At 46.1% G+C, this 21,316-nt stretch overlaps 1 protein-coding gene across 1 annotated transcript in view; it reads right to left on the bottom strand.

Annotated features, from left to right (window-relative positions):
• The window catches only part of ABCA12 (ATP binding cassette subfamily A member 12), a gene marked incomplete at its 5' end in the record, with an annotated part of 290,957 nt that overhangs the window by 164,215 nt on the left and 105,426 nt on the right, over positions 1-21,316 (bottom strand). Inside the window, one exon of the mRNA XM_083369575.1 lies at positions 12,935-13,025. Coding sequence (XP_083225701.1) covers positions 12,935-13,025 — 91 coding nt within the window. The remainder of the gene's footprint in view (positions 1-12,934; positions 13,026-21,316) is intronic.

A 21,316-nucleotide genomic window follows, 5' to 3' on the forward strand; every position in this document is an offset into this window, starting at 1 on the left:
TCCGGGTTCAGTTGAAGCCTGTTTCTCCCCATCCATTCCCGGACCGCTTTCAGGCAGCGGGACATCACGTCTAGGACATCACTGATATTGTTAGGAGTTGAGATAAAAAGCTGGGTGTCATCAGCATACTGATGGTACCCTACTCCAAAACTGCGAATGATCTCACCCAGCGGTTTCATGTAGATGTTGAACAGGAGAGGGGAGAGGACCGACCCCTGAGGGACTCCGCAAGCGAGAGGCCTCGGGGTCGACCTCTGTCCCCCTGTCAGCACCGACTGCGAGCGACCCTGGAGAAAGGAGGAGAACCAACGCAGAACCGTGCCTCCCACTCCCAGTCCCCTGAGGCGTCGCAGCAAGATACCATGGTCGATGGTATCGAAAGCCGCCGAGAGGTCTAATAAGACTAGGACAGAGGAATGGCCCCTGTCCCGGGCTCTCCAGAGATCATTCATCAGAGCGACCAATGCCGTCTCCGTGCTGTAGCCCGGCCTGAAACCCGATTGGTACGGGTCTAGATAAACCGCTTCATCCAGGATCTGAGGAAGTTGGTGCGCCACCACGCTCTCAACAACCTTCGCAAGGAAGCGAAGATTGGAGACTGGACGAAAGTTATTCAAAGAGGATGGGTCCAAAGTGGGCTTCTTGAGGAGAGGTCTCACCACCGCCTCCTTCAAGGCGGTGGGGAAGTGACCCTCACTCAGAGAAGCAGAGATGACCGCCAGGAACCAGCCTCGTGTCCCTTCTCGAGCTGCATAAGCCAGCCAGGAAGGGCACGGGTCCAGTAAGCATGTGGAGGAGCTCAACCTCCTCATAATCCTGTCCACTTCCTTAGGAGTCACAGGATCAAATTCCTCCCAGATGACGTCGACAAGACTGTCCATGTCTTGTTCTTCCATCTCAGCCCAGTTGGAGTCCAGACCAGTTCGAATCCGAGCGATTTTATCCAGCAGATATTGACCAAATTCCTCGGCTCGACCCTGCAAGGGTTCCCCCCTCACCTCTTGGTTTAATAGGGAGCGAGTCACCCTGAACAAGGCAGCCGGGCGATTATCTGCGGACGCGATGAGGGTGGAAAAGTAGTTGGATTTTGCCACCCTTATCGCAGCGAGATAAGACCTGGTGAGGATTCTTAGTCGCAATCGGTCGGATTCGGATCGACTGGACCTCCAACGGCTCTCTAGGCCCCGTCTCCGACGCTTCATCTCCCGGAGCTCCTCGGTGAACCATGGGGCTCGCTGGGATCTGCGCCGGGTCAGAGGCCGCAAGGGTACAACTCGGTCCAGAGCCTCCGTGGCTGCCTTTTCCCAGGCTTCCACTAAGGCTTCCGCCGAGCTGTGAGCAGGGGGTGCATGCGAGTCCCTAAGCGCTGCCTGGAACTTATCAGGGTCCATTAGGCGCCTAGGGCGGTACCATCTGACTGGCACCGTGCACCCACGGTGGGGGGTGGCAAGGGGGAAGTCTAGCCGCAGGAGGTGGTGATCGGTCCATGACAGGGGCGTAATAGTTGTGGCACCCCCACCGACATCATCACGCCACCGTCCAGACAAGAACATCAAGTCTGGGTTGTGGCCTCTCTCATGAGTCAGCCCAGAAATTATTTGCAACAGGTCCATGGCCGTCATGGAAGCCATGAACTCCCGAGCCAGTTCGGACGATCCTCCCAGGGACGGTAGATTAAAGTCGCCCAAGACCATGAGTCTTGGGAATTCAACCACCAACCCTGAGAGGACATCGAGTAGCTCGGGTAGGGCCGCCGCTGCACGATTAGGTGGTAGGTACGCCAGCAGCAGACCCAACTGCGCCCCTGGGCCGAATCTCAGTAGGAGAGACTCACACCCGACCATCTGAAGGACGGTGGTCTCTCGCGGGCTAAGGGATTCCCTGATGATAACTGCCACTCCCCCGCCCCTCCCATGAGCCCGGGGCTGGTGCAGTACCTGGAAACCTGGCGGGCAGAGGTCAACCAGAGGAACACCCCCCTCTGGGCCCAGCCAGGTTTCCGTGATGCAGGCCAGGTCCGCATGCTCACTCTCCACTAGGTCACGAATGAGGTGAGCTTTGTTAGCTGCGGACCTTGCATTCAGGTAGACCAGCCTTAGCATGGGAGGGTGCGCACCTTTGCTCCCGGGTCCTCCGGGGGAGAACAGAGGGTCGGAGCGTCTCACCGCCTGTACAGGGCGGAGATGACACTCCCGGTGACGATACGGCCCTCTGTCTGTGCACCTTCTGCCATTCCCCACCATCCTAGGGATGGGACGTTTGTCAGTACGCCACTGGGTGTTATCGGCGACTGGTCCTCGTTGTACGCCGTTGCGAACGGTCGTGGGCCTGGCATGCGTTATGGTGGCTGGAAGGCGTGCCTTTCCCGCGCAACCATAGTCTTCTCCCTCCCCCCTCCCTAACCCCACAAAAAACTTAACTAAGAACTTAATCAGGGGCCTCTTGTTGGGCTTATGCTGGAGGCCCCTGACCCTGCCTGGCCATCTCTCAGAGGCCCAGTGGTTGGGCCCGTCATCAAGATTGGATGTGATGCAGGCGGGTCGCACCCAGGAGAGTGGGGAACCCCTGAGGGCGTGCAGTGCTATGCTAGAGTATTGAACGAGCATAGTCACAGGTGGTTCCGGGAAGGCTGTCCCCTGGATGGTGAATTTGCAGGAGGGTCGAGTCGGGTAGGTGCGTATCTGGATCGTCGCCCTGCCACTGCCACTTGGCCGGGCGAACCCCCAGAAGCAGGCCACTTCTCATCCTCTCACGATGGGATGTGTCTCTGCTTCCGGAGGTGGTCCAGAACGTACTCTGGGTGAGGCATACCCCATAGAGCTCTCACCTCTATGGGGTAGCAGGTGTAAGGCCCAGCCACTCTGCCACTGTGGCTAGCACCCAGGCCCGTTATGTCCTGTGGGGAGAGAATGGGCAAAGATGGGTGAGAGTGGGCAGAAGGCAGGATGGAGGGATCCATTAATTGGCGTCAGCTCCGGTGGTTCAGCCGCCCCAAACAGTTCCCTCCCTGATCCTCTGGGCGTTGTTCCCGGCCGCAGTTCCATGGCCCCTATTGGTTGAGGACCGTCCAGAGCGTGGCCTCCCAGAGGTACGGGAGTCCCTGGTGTCATGCCCCTGGTGTTGCCGTCTCCGATCAAGGTGTCTCGAGGAGGTGGCTCGGGCCGTCGCCTCCATTGTCCAGCGTCTCCTTTGGTGTGAATCTTTCGGAGGCACCGCCGTCCAGGGGCAGCCCATGGTGTTCGAGACGACGCACCGCTGATACTGGCGTCTCTGTCAGGGCCTCTGTCAAGGCCCCTCGGAGGACGGGCGACCAGGGCCCAGAGCGGCTGCCTCACCGCCCATGTCTTCGTTGCTGCCGCTACCGTTGTAAAGCTGGTCTGCGGCGTCTCCTTGAGGATTGTTGCAACGGCCGTAGCGGTACAGGGGGCGGGTCGAAGATGCCACGCCCTCCGTGCTACCGCCGCTGTCAAGGCCCCTGGGTGGCGAACGACTAGGCCTGGAGAAGCAGTCCTGGCCGCGGTCGCCTTCGCTGCCGCCTCTTCCACCGCCCAGCTGATCCGCGGCGCCTCCTCTGATCCTCGGAGACGCCGCCGCTGCCCGTTGCTGCTGCTGTTGGTTTCGTTGGCGGCGCCTCCGCCGCTCAGCTGATCTGTGGAGACGCCGCCCTTGCCCGGTGATCGGCATCGGAGGAGACCGCAGACCAGGGCTCGCTGGGCTCTCACCGCCGAAGATGCCGCCGCCACCCGGGAGCCGGTCAGGGGCAGAGCAGAGCCTTCGGCCCCTCCTGTATGGCTGCGAGGGCTGCCGTGGTCCAGGGCTGTCGTGGTCCAAGGGCGGGCCTCTCGACGCCGATGCCGCCGCCTCCGCCACCCAGCTGGTCCAGCTGGTCCGCGGCGTCTCCGTGGATAGTCCGGTGACGCCGCCGTCCCCGGGAGCCGGTCAGGGGGCCGGGGCAGAGCGGAGCCTCCGGTCCCTCCTGGATGGCTGCGACGGCTGTCGTGGTCCAGGGGCGGGTCTCTCACCTCCGGCGCCGCCGATGCCTCCGCCTCCGCCACCCAGCTGGTCCAGCTGGTCCGCGGCGTCTCCGCTGATAACCTGGAGACGCCGCCGTCACCCGGGAGCCGATGGGGGGGCCGGGGCAGAGCAGAGCCTCCGGCCCCTCCTGGATGGCCAGGGGGGGGCCTGGAGCCGCCCCGCCGCCACCGCCATCGCCGTTGCCAGGCTCCCTGGATCAACGACCAGCCTGGGGGCTTGAAAATCGTCGCCGCAGCCGCTGCCATCCTTCCGCCGGGGCCTCCGCCGCACAGCTGATCGGCGGAGGCGCCGCCCTTGCTCAGCAGTTGACAAGCGGCAGAGGCAGGGCGGAGGGTGCTGGCTCCGTTTATAACGGTCGCCAGCGGCCCAGGCGGCGGGGCAGGGATGTCCTGGCACCCCTGCAGTTGTTTCGGGAGGCAGCGGGCGGCATAATTACCCAGCTCATTTGCCCGAAATTTTTGCCCCACCCCAGGGGTCCATTGACGTCCCTGGGGGGCTCCTGGGGGGACGCCTTACTGTTGGGGGCTACGGAGCTCTCCCCAGCGCGTCCGCCATCTTCGGAGCCGGCAAAAAAAAAAAAAAAAAAGATATTGAAGAGTACTCGGCCTAAAATCAAACCTTGGGGTACCCCTCTGCTTACATTCCTCCATGTAGATGTAGTTCTATTAAAGATTACACAATGAGTGCAGTTTGTTAGCCAGTTACAAATCCATTTGGTGGTGATGCTGTCTAATCCACATAGCTTATCAAGAAGTGAGTTGTGGTCCACTTTGTCAAATTCCTTACTGAAATCCAAGTATAAAGCTTACCTATCTTACCTATCATTCTGAATCTTAATCAGCTCTCTCTAGATACAGATAAATGCCTAACCCTAAACAAGAACCTCTGTAAAGCGACATTAGTCACTCACTGCTGTTAGAAGTCCTCACTCACTGATTTCCACCCTATCTTTTCCCAATTTCTTTTCTTTTGGTCTCTTTTTTATTTTCATTTTTGTACAGTAGCCAATATAAGCAGGTGTGGAAAAATGTACAGCTTTATAACTATAGCTATTACTATCACAATTGCAATAATGACAAGTATAAAAACATTTCCAACTTGATTTCTATTTTCTTATAAGGATGAAAGTAAATTGGAAAGCTCAGGCTTAGATATACAAATTCATCAAAAGATTATACTACAGAGAGGAACATAAGATGAAATAATATAGTTTCTTTTGTGGGATAACTTGTTCCATTGAGAATATTAGAAAAATATAATATTATACAGGTAGTCCTCAATTTACAAGACCAAATTTTCTGTTGCTAAGCTTGACAGTTATTAAGTGAATTTTGCCCCATTTCACAACCTTTCTTGCCACAGTGGTTAAGTGAATCACTGTAGTTGTTAAGCTAATAAAAAGGTTGTTAAGTAAATCTGGCTTCCCAATTGACTTTGCTTGTCATAAGGTCGCAAAAGATGATCACATGGCACCGAGACTCAGCAACCATCTTAAATATGAAACAGTTGCCAACCATCCAAATTTTGATCACACGACCATGGGGATGCTTCATTGGTCATAAGTATGAAAAATGGTCATAAGTGCCATTTTTTTCAGTGCCATTGTAACTTCACACAGTCACTAAACAAATGGTTGCAAGTCGAGGACTACCTGTATATACTTGTTTTCCAAATTAACTCAAAATCTGTCAATGTCACAGGGCCTGAAGGTTCCAGGGAACTGGTGAGATCATAAGGTAACCCTTGCTAATCTAATCTCTTGTGTGCCTTATGCTTTTTAAAATTATAAAATAATTTCTTTTAAAAAATATTTATTGTTTTATATCTTTTTATACACCACTCAGAATCACTTCCTGTGAATAGACAGCCATATAAGTTTGTCATATAAATAATATAAATATAAATAATATGAAAACCATTTATAAGAACTATTCAATTATTTTCAGCCCTTCAAAGTAATTTTTTACATTATTACATACTCCAGTGGCTAGAAAAGATTAAGACACTACTTAGCAGATGCTTCACTTAACATATAGAATTTTCATGCACTTCCAGATGAAACAGATTCTGAGCATTAAGGGGAACAAAAAGAGGCAATGCAGAATAGGGGACAGGCTGGAGGATCCCTAGACAGTAAAGAGGATGAACTGTGCCATAATAGAAGAAAAACAGAAGAGTATTATTATTAGTAGTAATAGGTATCTTGCTAATGGAGAATTGAAAGAAACATAAGTCAAATAGAATTTCAATTTGTCAGGAATAAAGCTGTGAGAGGAAAACCTTCTGCCAAAGATACAGAGGCAAATGGTACTACAAAAACATTTACCCTTGTATCTCCATGGCTTTTGAAAATCGTAACAAAAAGCTTAAGACCTTAAAGACTCAGGTGGTATCCATCTTTACAATCAACAAAGATGACCCACAAGGGGAAAACAATATATTATAGGACAATGGAAAGATATACAAACAATATCAGTAGGAAATTCTGGTTTTCTGAACCCAAGTATGAATTGTCTAGATGATAGATTGTTGATACAAGATGGTTGTAGTTTACAAGCTTTGGTAAAAATGTTTTTGTGTCTTTAGTGAATGCTGAAGGGGGTGGACATGAAGTAAAGTCTCAGTTAAAGAATAGAAACTGGAAGTATTTTTGAAATTGGTTCAGTGCACTATTATTATGATTATTTATTAATTTTATATCCCACATTTTTATGAACAACTAAAGGCAGCAAACCTATCTAATATGCCTGCTTCCTCCTATTTTTCCCACAAGAGCAACCCTGTGAGGTGACTTAAGCTGAGAGGTAATGACTCACCCAAGGTCACTGTTTGGTCCAGACAGACGAATGACTCAGTGAGGTTTAACAGCAATAAGATTTATTAATACACATATGTCAACTGTCAACTGTCAAGATAACTCCGGCTTATATACTCGAGCCGTTTGAACTGTATCCAATCCCTAGCCCGGACTTTCCCGCCATTACAATGTTAACCAATAATTGCACCCAGGCTTCCCGCTTCAAAGGAACCTTCTTTGCAATAATGCTACTGACATAACACCCCTTCCCCCCCAGTTGATGTTATTTGTTGACGTAATCTCTTAAGTATTTGGATGGCTTATGGACCCTAGATGGGTATCTATTAGGCTTGTCCCTTACGTCATTGTTAACTGACTGGCTGATTGTTATGGGTCTGGAGTTTTGGGTTACTGGTTCTGAGGAATTCCTGCTAACTGCTTGTAATTGTTGTGTCTGTTGTTGATGTTGTTGTTCAGGTTCAGGTACTGCTGGCCTGTCTAAAGGAAACAACTCCCAATCAATTTGACTATGCTGTGGGGCTGCTACAGCTATACTGGGTTGAGTTTCTGCTTCTCCTCCACTAACTGGAAAGTCATTTTGATTAAGCCATGATGCGTTATCACCCCTGGGTTCAACTTGACCCCCATTGACTGACACACTTTCAGGAACCCTTTTCCTTAATTGATCAATATGTCTTTTACTTACTCTATTCCCTTCCCCCTCAATGGTGTAAGACAACGGCCCCATTATGTCAGTGACTACCCCTGGAACCCATTTGTCCCCCGGTCCATAGTTCCTTGCCCAAACTAAGTCTCCAATCCTGAAGGACCTGTTAGGAATGTCCGGTTCAGCATTGAAGGGTAGTCTGTCAGGGTGTAACCGGTCCAGTTTAGTGGTTAGCCGTCTGCCCCACCTCATTTCTGCAGGGCTTTTCCCAGTAGCCGTGCAAGGAGTTGTATGTTGAGTTAGCAAAAAGTCCGCAATTCTTTGGTGCCAGTCGCCACGGATGATTCGCTTCAATGCGTCTTTGGTGGTTCTCACGTTGCGTTCAGCCAAGCCATTGGTGGACGGGTGGAAGGGTGCTGATGTTGCATGTCTAATCGAGTTGGCCTTGAGGAAACCCTGAAATTCAGCAGAGGTGAATTGGGGCCCATTATCAGATACTATCACATCAGGTAACCCATGAGTGGCAAAGAGGCCCCTTAATACCTGTATTGTTCTACTAGATGACATTGAAGTCACGGGCACAACCTCCAGCCACCGAGAGAAGCTGTCCACCACAACTAGGAAGGTAAGGCCTTGAAATGGCCCTGCAAAATCTATGTGAATCCTAGACCAAGGATTCCTGGCCAATTCCCACTTATGCGTGTGTGCGTGTGCCTGCTCAGGCCTAGATCGCTGACACAGATAACACCCAGAAACGCATTCTTCTATATTCTTGTCTAATCCCGGCCACCACAAATGACTTCTGGCTAATGCCTTCATTCGGACAATTCCCGGGTGACCTTCATGTAGTTCAGTTATGATGGTATTCCTGTGGAGTTCAGGAATGACAACACGGTTACCCCACAATATACAGTACACCCCAAATGGGATGATAGTTCATCTTTTCTCCTAAAATATGGAGTGTACTTGGAGTCAGGGTTACTACTTGGCCACCCCCCTAGTACCCAGGTCATAATCCTATTGAGAATATGGTCTTTTTTAGTGGCCTCAGCTATTTCTCTAGCTGTTAAGGGGCATTCAGGAATTTCATGTAGTGACATAATTTGTCCTATCGGGGCAGGGTCCCCCTCGGTGTTAGTTAGAGGCAGTCTACTAAGGGCATCTGCATGGCCCATTTCCTTACCAGGTCTATGTTGCAAAGAAAATGAATATGCTGAGAGGAAAATTGACCATCTCAGCATCCTTGGAGACATTATTTGGGGTGTCTGTTTATCAGTGGTAAACAGTCCTAGTAACGGTTTGTGGTCAGTGAGTATGGTAAAGTTCCTACCATAAAGGTAATCATGGAACTTTTTTACTCCTGCCACAATAGCTAATGCTTCTCTGTCAATTTGTGCATAATTCCGTTCAGCTTTGGTAAGCGTCCTGGAATAGTATGCAATTGGCTTTTGGATGCCCTGATTATCCATATGGCTGATGACAGCCCCCACAACATAAGGTGAAGCATCACAAGCTAAATAGATTGGTTTATTCTCAATAAAATGAGTAACTGTGGACTGGCTTGATAGAATATCTTTTAAGGTTTGAAAGCTGACTCTATGTTTTTCTTGCCACTGCCATGGAGTTTTTCTATCTAATAATCTTTGTAATGGTTCAGCGATGGCAGCTTTATGTGGCAAGAATGTGTGATAGAAGTTGACTAATCCTAAAAAGGCTTGTAATTCAGCCTTGTTTTTTGGTTCAGGTGCCAATTTAATTGCTTTAATTTTTTCAGTTGTGGGGTGAATTCCATTTTCATCTATTCTAAATCCTAGGAATTCAGTGGATTTAACTCCAATACAACATCTTTCCCTTTTTAATTTAAGTCCAGCCTCCCTGAATCTACCCAGTACCTGTTCCAACCGCTCAGCTAATATTTCTTCATTTCTTCCAGCAATTAGGACATCATCAAAGTAAGGGCATACACCAGGTATGCCCTTTAAAGTCCTCTCCATCACCTCCTGGAAGATGCCTGGAGCAGCTGCAATACCAAATTGCAGTCTATGGACTCGGAACGCCCCCTTGTGGGTAACAATAGTTTGCGCTTCAGCAGCTTCCCTGGAAACAGTAAGTTGCAAATACGCCTGCGCCAAGTCGAGCTTGGCAAATATGGCGCCGTCCTGGATCGTGGCGAGGACCTGTTTCACCGTCGGGACCGGGTAAGCGTGCTTTTTCATTCCTAGGTTCAGGGTGGCTTTATAATCTGCACAAATCCTCACATCCCCATTAGGTTTAAGGGGTGTGACGATTGGTGTTTCCCACAAGCCACCCTCAACTGGTTCTAAAACGCCTTGGCCTACAAGCTTATCGAGCTCGGCCTCGATTTTTTGCTTCAGGGCAAAAGGCACCCGTCGGGCCTTAAGCCTGATGGGTTTAACTGCCGGGTCTAGGTTAAAGTTAATTGGGGCCCCCTTGTATTTCCCTAAAGATCCATCAAATACGTCTGCGAATTCATTGCAGACAGATTTGAGGGTCTTATTATTATTAATGGTATTTATTCCCCCAACCCAAATTCCTAAAGCAGGGAACCAATTAAGTCCAATTAAACTAGTTCTATGGCCTTCGGTGACTAATAAGTCTAAGAAGCCATTAAACCTCTTATACTTAACTTTTAAACTGACCTTCCCTTTAATGTTTATAGGTGTTTTTTGGAAATCAGCTAATTGGATTTTTGTTGAACTAAGTGGAATTCTTTGGCCACTTTTTCGTTCAATAAATTTAAGGGTCTCGTTGGAAATTATTGATACCGAGGCCCCAGAATCAACTTCCATTTTGCAAGGAATTCCTTGCAACTGGACTAAGATTTTTAGTTTTGGTCTCAAAATATGGTTTATTTTTCCCTTTCCTATGTGATTGACTCGCGCCACCTCCCCGCGGTTGGGGTATTGTGCCCAAGGTCTAGGGGTCTCATTGCCACTATAGTAAGGGGTTACCTTACCTTCGGCCCAAACGTCGATTTCGTGTAGACGATTGTCGCGTGCACGACCCCTGCAAATGGCTTGAATGTGGCCGGTCTTTCCGCACAATCTGCATCTAGCAGAGCGGAATCTGCATGTTGCTCTGGGATGGTTGCCCCCGCAGCTTCCGCATCTGTTGTCACTGTCGCGCGGCCTTGTTGGAACGTCTTTCGGTTGTCGTTGTGGTGTTGTTGTTTGGAATCGGCGACTCGGTTCTGGTCCTTTGCTGCGGGATGGTTTTGCCGCCATTTTCCCAAACCTTCTGGTGACTTTGGCTATGTCGGCTTCCCATTGTTGGTCCACCTACCCACTGTCCACATGGCTTTCTTGGTTTATTTCGGAAGAATCAGCCATGCTATTGCGGGGGGGGGTCGCGATATCCAGTGGATTCATACGTCAAAAGTTCGTCGAGGACTTCTTGCAAGTCGCCGGTGGGCTTAGCGATACTTCTATTTTGTAACTGCTCGTCTCGCAAGCCCAGCACCACTCTATCACGGATTCTTATTTCCAAATTGTCATATTTACAACGTAACGCTGCTTCTCTAACTGCAGCAACGAATTTGGTTATTGACTCGCCCGGTCTCTGATTTCGTTTTTCGAAAATGCGCCGCCAAAAGAGTTCTGATCTTTTCGGCGTAAAATGTACCTTTAATTTGGCCAGTAAGTCAGCGTACGAAACGCTTGATACCGGCAAAGGTTTACAAAGTCCCACGGCAACCCGGTACACAGGTGTGCCACAGATAGTTAATAAGGCAGCCGCCTTTTTTCGGTCGTCGGTTATGCCGTTCACGAGCAAAAAGCCTTCGACCTGTCCCACATATTCTTCCCAGTCCTCTGGGTAGTTTGGGTCGAATTCTTTTAAAGAACCAATTTGCGCCATTCGTAGGTTTGTTGATTCCGCCGCGGCCGCTTGCGGTTGACTGTGAATTTTTAAATTTACCGCCTTACGCGCAGCTGTTTGTCTCCGATCCTTCACTAGTCCGCCGTCTATCCCACCTTCGTCGCCAGTTGTTTGGTCCAGACAGACGAATGACTCAGTGAGGTTTAACAGCAATAAGATTTATTAATACACATATGTCAACTGTCAACTGTCAAGATAACTCCGGCTTATATACTCGAGCTGTTTGAACTGTATCCAATCCCTAGCCTGGACTTTCCCGCCGTTACAACGTTAACCAATAATTGCACCCAGGCTTCCCACTTCAAAGGAACCTTCTTTGCAATAATGCTACTGACATAACAGTCACCCAGCTAGCTTTCATGCCTAAGGTGGGACTAGAACTCACAAGTCTCCTGGTTTCAAGCCTGATGCTTTAACTACTAAACCAAACTGGAGACCCTGAGTTACAGAATACAGAATATTTAATAGAGTTGGGAGGGGCCTTGGAGGTCTTCTAGTCAAAACCCCTGCTCAACAAGGAGACTCTATGATTTCAGCAAAATGGCTGTCCAATATCTTCTTAAAACCTCTAATGATGGAGCAGCCACTACTTCTAAAGGCAGACTGTTCCACTGGTTAATTGTTCTCACTGTCAGGAAATTTCTCTTTAATTCTAGGTTGGTTCTCTCCTTGATTTGTTTCCTTCAGGAGAAGGAGAAGGAGAAGGAGAAGGAGGAGGAGGAGGAGGAGGAGGAGGAGGAGGAGGAGAAGACTATATATTAACAATGTTCATTCATATGTCAAAAATATTTCTGTTCAGAAATCCAAAGGAATTAATTTAGCAATGCCATTTTTGAGGGGCATCTACTATCAATAACAGAAATAGAGGGGTTTTGCGATTTGTTCAAAATACAAAGAAAGAAAAGAATCAATATATTAGAAGAATCAGTATATTAGAAGAATCGGTATATTACAGCTTAGTGAAGAGAAGAAAGGAAACAAAAGAAAGGGATACATATTCAACTTCCATTTGATCCATTTTCTCCAACAAATATCTATCTGTTCCTCTAGCAAATTGAATTAATAGTGTTGTAGCTTGAGATTGGTAGAAACATGGTTGGGGACCAATCCTTTACTTTAAATGAATTTAAATGTACAGGATCAGATAAATTTCACCCCAGACTACAGAAGGAAGTAGCTGGTGGTGTATTTACTACTTTAAAAACTAATACATACATGAAGCAGAACTGTCACTATCCTGAAAAAATAGTCATTCTAATTCAATAATATGAAATTGAAAACTATGACCCAAAGTATAATTTGTTATTTTGTTATCTCAGTACTTAGAATTCCCAGATTAGTCACTTAAGAAAAACCCCTCTGCTCATTTGTCCTAAATTTATTTTCAGTCTTTCAGGTTTTATGAAGAATAAACCTTATAGGCTCACACTCCTCATATTCTAATTTTTCACTTTCATCATATACTACAGTACCATCACTATTCATTTAAGAACCTATACTGTACCTGATTGGTAAAATAAAGGTATGCAATAACTTACCCAGTTCATTAATTTGGTTTAACAGTTCAACAGCATCCAGCTTCACCATGACTCTGATGAAAACTTGTACAAAAGGATTCTGCAATGTATTCTGCCAAATGACAGGATGAGTCTATTTAATATTTAACTTCAAATACATTAAGCTATTTTTTAAAATTGTGGTTGAAATGATTCACCTCAAATAAAAAGTTTAATATTTCCCAATAAATCATCTTTCAACTTAAGAATCAGGGCCCAAACTTTAAGAATTAAAATTATGGTTGTTCGTACAGTCAGCCAGATGTTTAGACTGGATTTGGCATTTTATCCACCTTTGCTATTTTTAGAGTCCTTTTCAAGTTCCCAAGATTGGCAAATAGTGTTGTTTAATAGTGTTAAAGGTATCATCACAGGATGTAAGCTGTTCCAAATAAAGCTGCATTTTGCAGTTGACTAATGGTGATTTTGTTAATAACAATAGTATTCGAGTGGTGTTCTAGATGTTTTGGGATTGCACTCAAGGTACCGATTACTATTGGCACTATTGTTATCTTGTTTGTAATAACAATTATTACTGGAAGGAAGGAAAGGAGGAAGCAAGCTCAGACTAATTAGGAGCTGAAAGCAAATCATGGGATTAGCTATTCTTATGTAGATCACTTCAGAATTAATCTTATTTTGTTATATACCACAAATAAAATAAATATTTGGGGTGGTTATCAAGCTACATTCACATGCAAAATTATAGAAGAAAGCTCTCTGCAGGTATTAGTGACCATAATTGGGACCAGCAACTTGGTCGTTAAACAAAGCAGTTGTTAAGTAAAACATCATGATTTTACTATCTTACTTCAGCTTTCCCTTGCTTTACAGACCTGTGAAGGTCATAAATGTGAGGAATACTGGTCATTAAAAAAACATGCAATTGGTTGCTAAATGAAGGACTTATTAAATGAAGACTACCTGTATTTCTGACACAATATTTCCTCATAAGATTTGTTTCTCTGTAAGTTTTGCAGGTATTGATAACTCAGCAGAATCAAGTGCACTAACATAAATAAAACTGTCTTCATAAATCAGTTTTTAATTAAGTACAAATATGATATATGATATGAAATATGATATATGATATGATATATAATATGATATCTAAACCAGGGTGAAGTCCACAGAAATGCTGCCATGAAACAGTTATAAAAATAATTTCTTTCAAAAACAGGAAGGAATTCACTTTCCTAATACTCTGTTCCTAATAGCTTCACAAGCAATAGTTTTGTGAAATTTTCTAAGAGGTATTATTTGGAACAAAAACATTAGTATTGCTTCATTCAGCTATAAAGACGACTTGCATTTTTCTGCTAGATAATTCTCACAATCCTAAAACATAAAACACTGGAAGATTATCTATCAGCCTTATTATATTGGTTGCAAATTCATAGTAAATATGATGAGGTACCCAAAGAAAATAGAAGCCATAGCTATATTTTTTGGGATTAAACACTGATTTATATAAAAATATTTCTGAATTTTACATTTTGAATTCAGACTGTTGTGTATCAGGTTCGAAAGATCCCAGACAGATGAGAAAAGGGAAACAGCAACTTTATTGATAACCATAACTGTACTGGGGGATTAGGGTGTACATGCACTCTTTATATACCATCATACAACCAATCAGATTGAACCCATTATTCCCGCTATTTTGGTTCCCATGTGAACTGTTAGAGCTCAGTACATGTGCTGGAGAAGTGTTAGTTCCTAGTATGCAAGTAACAGGTGTTTTTCCAAATCCCAATACATAACACAGACATATTGTGATTTATAGTACAGAAATATTTCAGTTCTCTTATTTCTCATATCATAATGCTTAGAAAACATAATATAGTCCAGTGAAAGGTTTGTAAAAGGTTTGTGGAGGAAATGAAACCTTTAGATTTCACTCTTTTCCATAAAATAATGTAGCATAAACTGATGTAAAATGTTATGCTAAATAATTACATATTAAAATTAACAAAGTTCAAAAACTGTGCAAAATAATTAAACAGTCTGGTAGGAACTCCATTTAAAACAAAACTAACAATTGTAGCTATTTAACTAGAGTTGTTTATTAGGAAATGAACCACAACGAACTCAGTTCCATTGGTGTCAGATAGTGCAGGTTCCATGTATTCAGAGATTGTGCCTTATAAAATCCAACAGTAGCAAAAATTTTGCATTATGTATACTTATCCTAATAACTTAAATTTGAAGTGAATCATGGCAGGCATAACAAAAGAACGTAAAGTGATAAATCACTATTTACTCTGATTGCTTTCAGCATCTCTTGAAAATATATCAGTGCAATATCTCACTGTCATCATTATGCCAATACCCTGGATCTGAGTCAGGACATTTCAATAGCTATGCAATAGGATCTCAGTGGTGCATCATTTTAGGTTCCAGATTAGTTTCTTTTGCTTAATCCCCCCACACTTTCCTCTATCGATCTTTCTATCTAGCTGTATACATATAACACACACATACACACTTATAGAAATAAAGGCTCATTTGCTTTAAGTTATTTTTTACTCATTTCCATCCATGAGTGTAATGTTGGAAGTAAAGATAATTGGAGGTAAAAGAGACAGTTCCTGTGGCCCAGGGTGTGGGTGCCATGGGGGAGAATGCCACCTCACTGTAGTCCCAGCCCAACTGCAGGATCTCGTGCTGCCTCACTTATTCCCCAGCCAGTGGTGATGCCAAACCCTGCATCCCAACCAAACCTGCTGCCATGGCCTCAGGCTACCAGTCCAGAAGCCCAGCCAAGGGAAATCCAGAGGGTGGCTCAGCCACATCCCCAGGACCAACAAGCAGCTCAGCAGCAAGAGCAGGTGGCCCCACCACAATTTGAGCCACCTCCCATCAAACCCACCTTCTTCCTTCTTGGTTCTTCCTGAACCAAGTGTGGGCTCATCTAGATTGCTATGCTTATGCCTACCTGGTTGATGCTCAGATGGGGAATGCTGTAGCAGCCAATTTGAAAGGGGGAAGTGGCTGGCTGGGTGACCAACCTCCATGATGAAGGGGCTCCTGAGCTGCTGAATGTTAACCTATTCATGGACCAACCTAGATATTGCTTTGAAGACAAATCCCAAGCCCTGTTGGTTGAGAAAGAAATCCATCATCTGAAGCAAAAAGGCCACCCTGTTAAGGAATATGTTCATGAATTCAGGCGAGTTGCTGGTCAGTTAGGACTGTGGCCAGAATGATTGTTGAACAACTACTTCAACCAGACCGCGACCTACTGCAAGCCTGCATCATTAGAGGCTTTCCTAACCAACTGCGTAAGTGTTACAGCATGGCAGTGATGCTGGACATCGAATTGGATTGCCCCAGAAAGCCAGGCACAACCAAACCCAAGCTGCTGCGTGCCCAGGAGAAGCACCTTTTTGGGCACCGTTATCAAGCCACAATGACCACCAGCGCTCCCCAGGCACAAGTTACAGCTCCAATCAAATGCTACCAATGCGGCCAAATGGGCCACCATGCTGTGGAGTCAGTGATGGGATTCAGCCAGTTTGCACCAGTTCGGCAGAACCAGTAGCTATTTTTTTGTTGCCCAGGCCCAGAATGGATTTTCAGAGGCAGTATCCACACAGAGAACTGGTTGTTCACATATTTGAATTCCACCACTGTGTGGAATGCCCAGCATCCAACCCCCAGGCCAGAAGCACACTGGCTGCCTCCACTAAGCCATGAAGAGCCCGCAGGGGAGGAAGGGAAAAGACAAACTGGGCACAACAGGATACCTCCCTCCTGCCGAGCCCGAGGCGAGAACCCAGCCAGAGTGATTACAGATGCTGGTGTACTATGACAATGATGAGGAAGGTGAGGAGGATCCAGTGGTAAGCCAACTCATTTGACCTTTTGCCATCCCCACCAATAGTACCCAAAACCAGGACCCAAATGGACTTAAATGTGTTAATAGACTCAGGTTGCACCAGTGCCTAATTAATCTGCTCACAGTGCTCAGGCTGGGGATTTGGGCAAAGCTATTACCTCTAGCCACAAGATTTGAACAAGATGACTGGTCCCTAATCGGCGATGCACCTTCTACACACCTGACAGAACAAGTGTGGTTGGAAATGGGCCAGCACTGGGAAATCATTTGTTTTGTGGTGTCCCAAAAATGACTAAAGCTGTAATTTTGGGTCTGGTCTGGCTCTGCAAGTGGCACCTGACCATCTGGTGGGAGAATGGAGTGAGGAATTTAAGATTGCGGGTAGGTCCCTTCCCCCTGCCACCCCCAGTGATACAAAGGATGATACCATAAATGAGACTCAGGAAGAACACCCGGAAACACTAAAGGCTGTTGTAGAGAAGCTGCCAGGGATCCAACTTGTCCCAACTGAATACCACAATTTAGCTGAAGCTTTTAGTGAGAAAGAATGCAACATCCTCCCCCCTCACTGGGCTACAGACTGTGCCATCGAAGTCTTACCCAGGGCCAAGCTCCCAAAGCCAAGAATGTACTCAATGATGCCCAGAGAGATGAAAGAGTTAAGGGAGTACATTGATAAGAACCTGGCCCAGGGCTTCATCCAACCAGCAAAATCTTGTGTAGCAGCTGCTGTATTGTTGAAAGAAAAGATGGGTAGCTGAGATTATGTATAGATTTTAAAAGATTGAACGCTGTCAGCCTAGAGAACATGTACCCCCTCCCCTTAATGAAGGACATGTTAGCCCACCTGGCAAAGGAAGGGGACAAATGGAAAACCACCTTCAATTGCCCCCTGGGAAGCTGCCAGTTTAAAGTGATGCCTTTTGGACTATGAGGAGCTCCTGCTGTATTTATCCAACTAATCAACCAAGTGCTCCATGGTCATCTGTATAAGGGGTTTTTGGTTTATCTTGGTGACATTCTCATTTACATTGAGACTATGGAAGAGCACATTAAATTGGTATGTGAAGTGCTGAGGAAACTAATGAAGGCTAAACTGTATGCAAAGCTTTCTAAATGTGAGTTTCACCAGATACACCTTGAGTATCTAGGGTACCGAATTTCAAATAAGTGGATATGAAAGGTGTATTGGAATGGCAACCCCTTCACACCCGTAAACAACTTCAAAGCTTTCTGGGATTTGCTAACTTTACCACCAATTTATTCCCCTCAGATGAGCTGGCTTGTGTTCTCACAGATATTTTCAATCTCTCATTGCAGCAGGCAGTGGTCCCATTGTGTTTTAAGATGGCCATCATTTTGTCAGTGCCAAAAAAGTCCACAATTACAAGCCTCAATGATTACCGTCCATTTACACTGACACCCATCCTTATGAAATGCTTTGAGAAGCTGATAAAGGACATTACTGTATCTAGCGTCCCACCAGCATTTGACCCACTTCAGTTTGTTTACTGACCAAATCACTCTATGGAGGATGTTATTTCTCCATCTGAGCTTGAAGCACTTAGAGGAAAGAAATACTCGTGTGTTTGTTGTTTGTCGACTTCAGCATTTAACACAATCATTCCCTAGCATCTAGTAAACAAACTGGGCCTTTTAGGTTTAAACACTCTTTTGTGCAACTGGATTCTTGATTTTCTTACTAACGGGCCCCAATGTGTGCAGGCTGGAACAAATATTTCTAATACCATTTTCTTGAGCATAGATTCTCCTCAGGCTGCGTCCTAAGTCCACTGCTGTTCACCCTGTTGACCCATGACTGTTGTGCTAGGTTTGCCATCAACCATATTGTGAAGTTCCCAGATGACACAACAGTAGTGGGCCTTATTCATGATGACAATGAGGTTGCTTATCGCAAAGAGGTTGAGGGTTTGGTGAACTGGTATAAGGAAAACAGCCTAGTTTTAAATACTGGAAAAACCAAAAAGATCATTGTCGATTTCAGAAAAGGCAGGCACAGCCACACCTCTCTGTGCATTAATTACAGTATTTGAAGTATGGACTGATCATAAAAATTTGGAAGCTCTGAAAACCCCCCCACAGAGAGAAATTATCCCCAAAACAGGTCCGGTGGACTCAATACTTCAACTGTTGTAATTTCACCCTAAAGTATTTCCCAGGGGGTAAGAATTTTTTAGCTGATGCCTTGTCTAGAATGCCCCAGTTCAAAAGGCACTGGGAGGAAGTAATCAACTCCATTATTCCCCTGCCACAGTCTGCTTCTCAAATAACAACTAGATTGCAAACACAAGGACCACCTGCTGGTCCTGATGATTGCTTCCTGAAAGAACTTATGGAGCAATTAGAGACTGACACCTGATTCAAAGACAACAAATCTATTTAAACCCTTAGGGGAGGACTAGCCTGGAAAGGCTCTAAGTTATACCTCCCAGGGGTGTCAGACTCCAAGCCCTTCAGCAAAGTCATGATGCAAAGCAGGCAGGTCATTTTGTGTTCCTGAAAACATTGCATTTAGTGCAGAGGCAATTCTGGTGGTCAGGGATGAAAAGAGACGTTGAGAGTTATGTGGAGGCACTGTGCTACCTGCACTACAATGAAAAGACCTACTGGGAAGCCCCGAGGGTTGCTTCAACAAGTGGCTGATTCTTCCCAGCCTTGGGAAAAGATAACCATGGATTTGATAGTGGAGTTGCCTGAGAGCAAGGGAAACAACATAATATGGACTGTATGACAATGCTGCAAACATTGACATGTTTTTGCACTGACAATATAAAAGGCAGCCTTTTGCTTTAACTGTTTGGCTTTGTATCACTAAAGCGCAGGAGGAATTCAACCCTGATGTTTTGAGAAGATAAGGGATAGCGTGCTTCAGAAGGGAAGTGAAACTTTGTGTGTTAAACTAATTGGTGAATGTGATTCATGACGTGTAATTAAGGGAGGGAATTCTGTATGATATGATGTGTTAAGGGGAGGAGAATTCAGATTCTGCCATCCATCCATGAGTGCCAATGCTTCATTCTCATTATTATAGACTTTTTTAGAATAAACAATCATGCAATGTTCTTTGATCTGTCTCAGTAATCAGAACCATGACATCATGCCAGAATCTGCTTTCTTTCAAACAACCTGGGGAGTCCTGAGCCCCCACCACTGTCTCTAGTAAAGGAGAGAAGCTGGCAAAGATTCAGGGAAGAATCTTCATCATGGGAAGAGGAAGCCTGTTTGGAGACGATAACCTGGCTGCTGATAAAACCTCAGAGGAGGGAATAATAGACAGATTTCTCTGGGAAAATGAGTTTTTGCAGGATTCCCAGTTGGAGGCAGAACCCAAGCAGTTAGGAGGGCTTATCTGGTCGTCAAGCTGGAACCACTCCAGCGGAGACTACAGATGCCTTGAGACTGCCCTGCCAGAGTCTTCAAAAACAGAATGGTGGAGAGCTGCCAGACCATCTGCCATGGAGAATTTGGGTGAGTGGAAAATCTTGTCTGCAGACCAGACAGCCTGCCAGACCCAGGAGACCCCTGCCAGGCCCTCCAGACCCACAGAGACAGAGGACCCCAGCCTGGGGCCTCTGCAGCAATGGGAGGTTAGGGAACCCCCACAAGTAAAAGGCCAACAACCTCTGAGCTTGCCACAGCTAATAGAGGCCTTGCAACAGCTTGGGGTGGTGCAGAAGCCTGCAGATCAGAAGCTGGTAGGAGGACAACAACAGCAAGGGTGACAGCAGCAGGGCCCAAACGTGCAACCCCTGAACATACAGCAGGATCAGTGGGGCCAGCAGCAGTGGGGGCCCCAGCAATCAATGATGGCCCCACCCTTCAAAGCAACCTTTGATGGGGACTCAGAGAAACTGATTTTTTTTTTCCTAAACCAAGTACGCTCTCATTTGAATCACTGGGCCTATCTCTACCCAGACCCAGGTGCTATGGTCAATGTGATTGCGTCCAGCCTAGAGGGAGAAATAGTTAAACAATTTATATAATGAGCAAGCCCCTGAATTGGAGGACCCCCACCTCTTCCTCCTAGGGCTGAGAGAGAGATTTGAGGACCCATCCATTGCCCTCAAAGCAGAAGAACAAATCCACAAGATAAAACAAGCTGGCCTGCCTGTCCTGGAGTATGTGTGGGACTTTCACAAAATAGCCAGTCAGATAGGGAGATGGCCAGAGCAATGGTGGAGCAGTGGGCTAATGCCTCCTTAAGTAACACCAGTTGCCTGCAATTAGTGCAGGTTCGCATCCCACCAGGCTCAAGGTTGACTCAGCCTTCCATCCTTCCGAGGTAGGTAAAATGAGGACCCAGATTGTTGGGGGCAATTAAGCTGACTTTGTAATAATGCCGCTTGGGGTGTGTGTGAAAGCCCTAACAAGCAGGCATATACATAGAATGAAAGCTACTGCTAAGCTTGTAAGCCGCCCTGAGTCTTCGGAGAAGGGCGGGATATAAATGGAATTAAAATAAATAAAATAAATAAATAAATAAATTCATCATTTCAGGGAAT

Source organism: Vipera ursinii, assembly GCF_947247035.1.
Source record: "Vipera ursinii genome assembly, chromosome: 1".
Lineage (NCBI taxonomy): Eukaryota > Metazoa > Chordata > Lepidosauria > Squamata > Viperidae > Vipera > Vipera ursinii.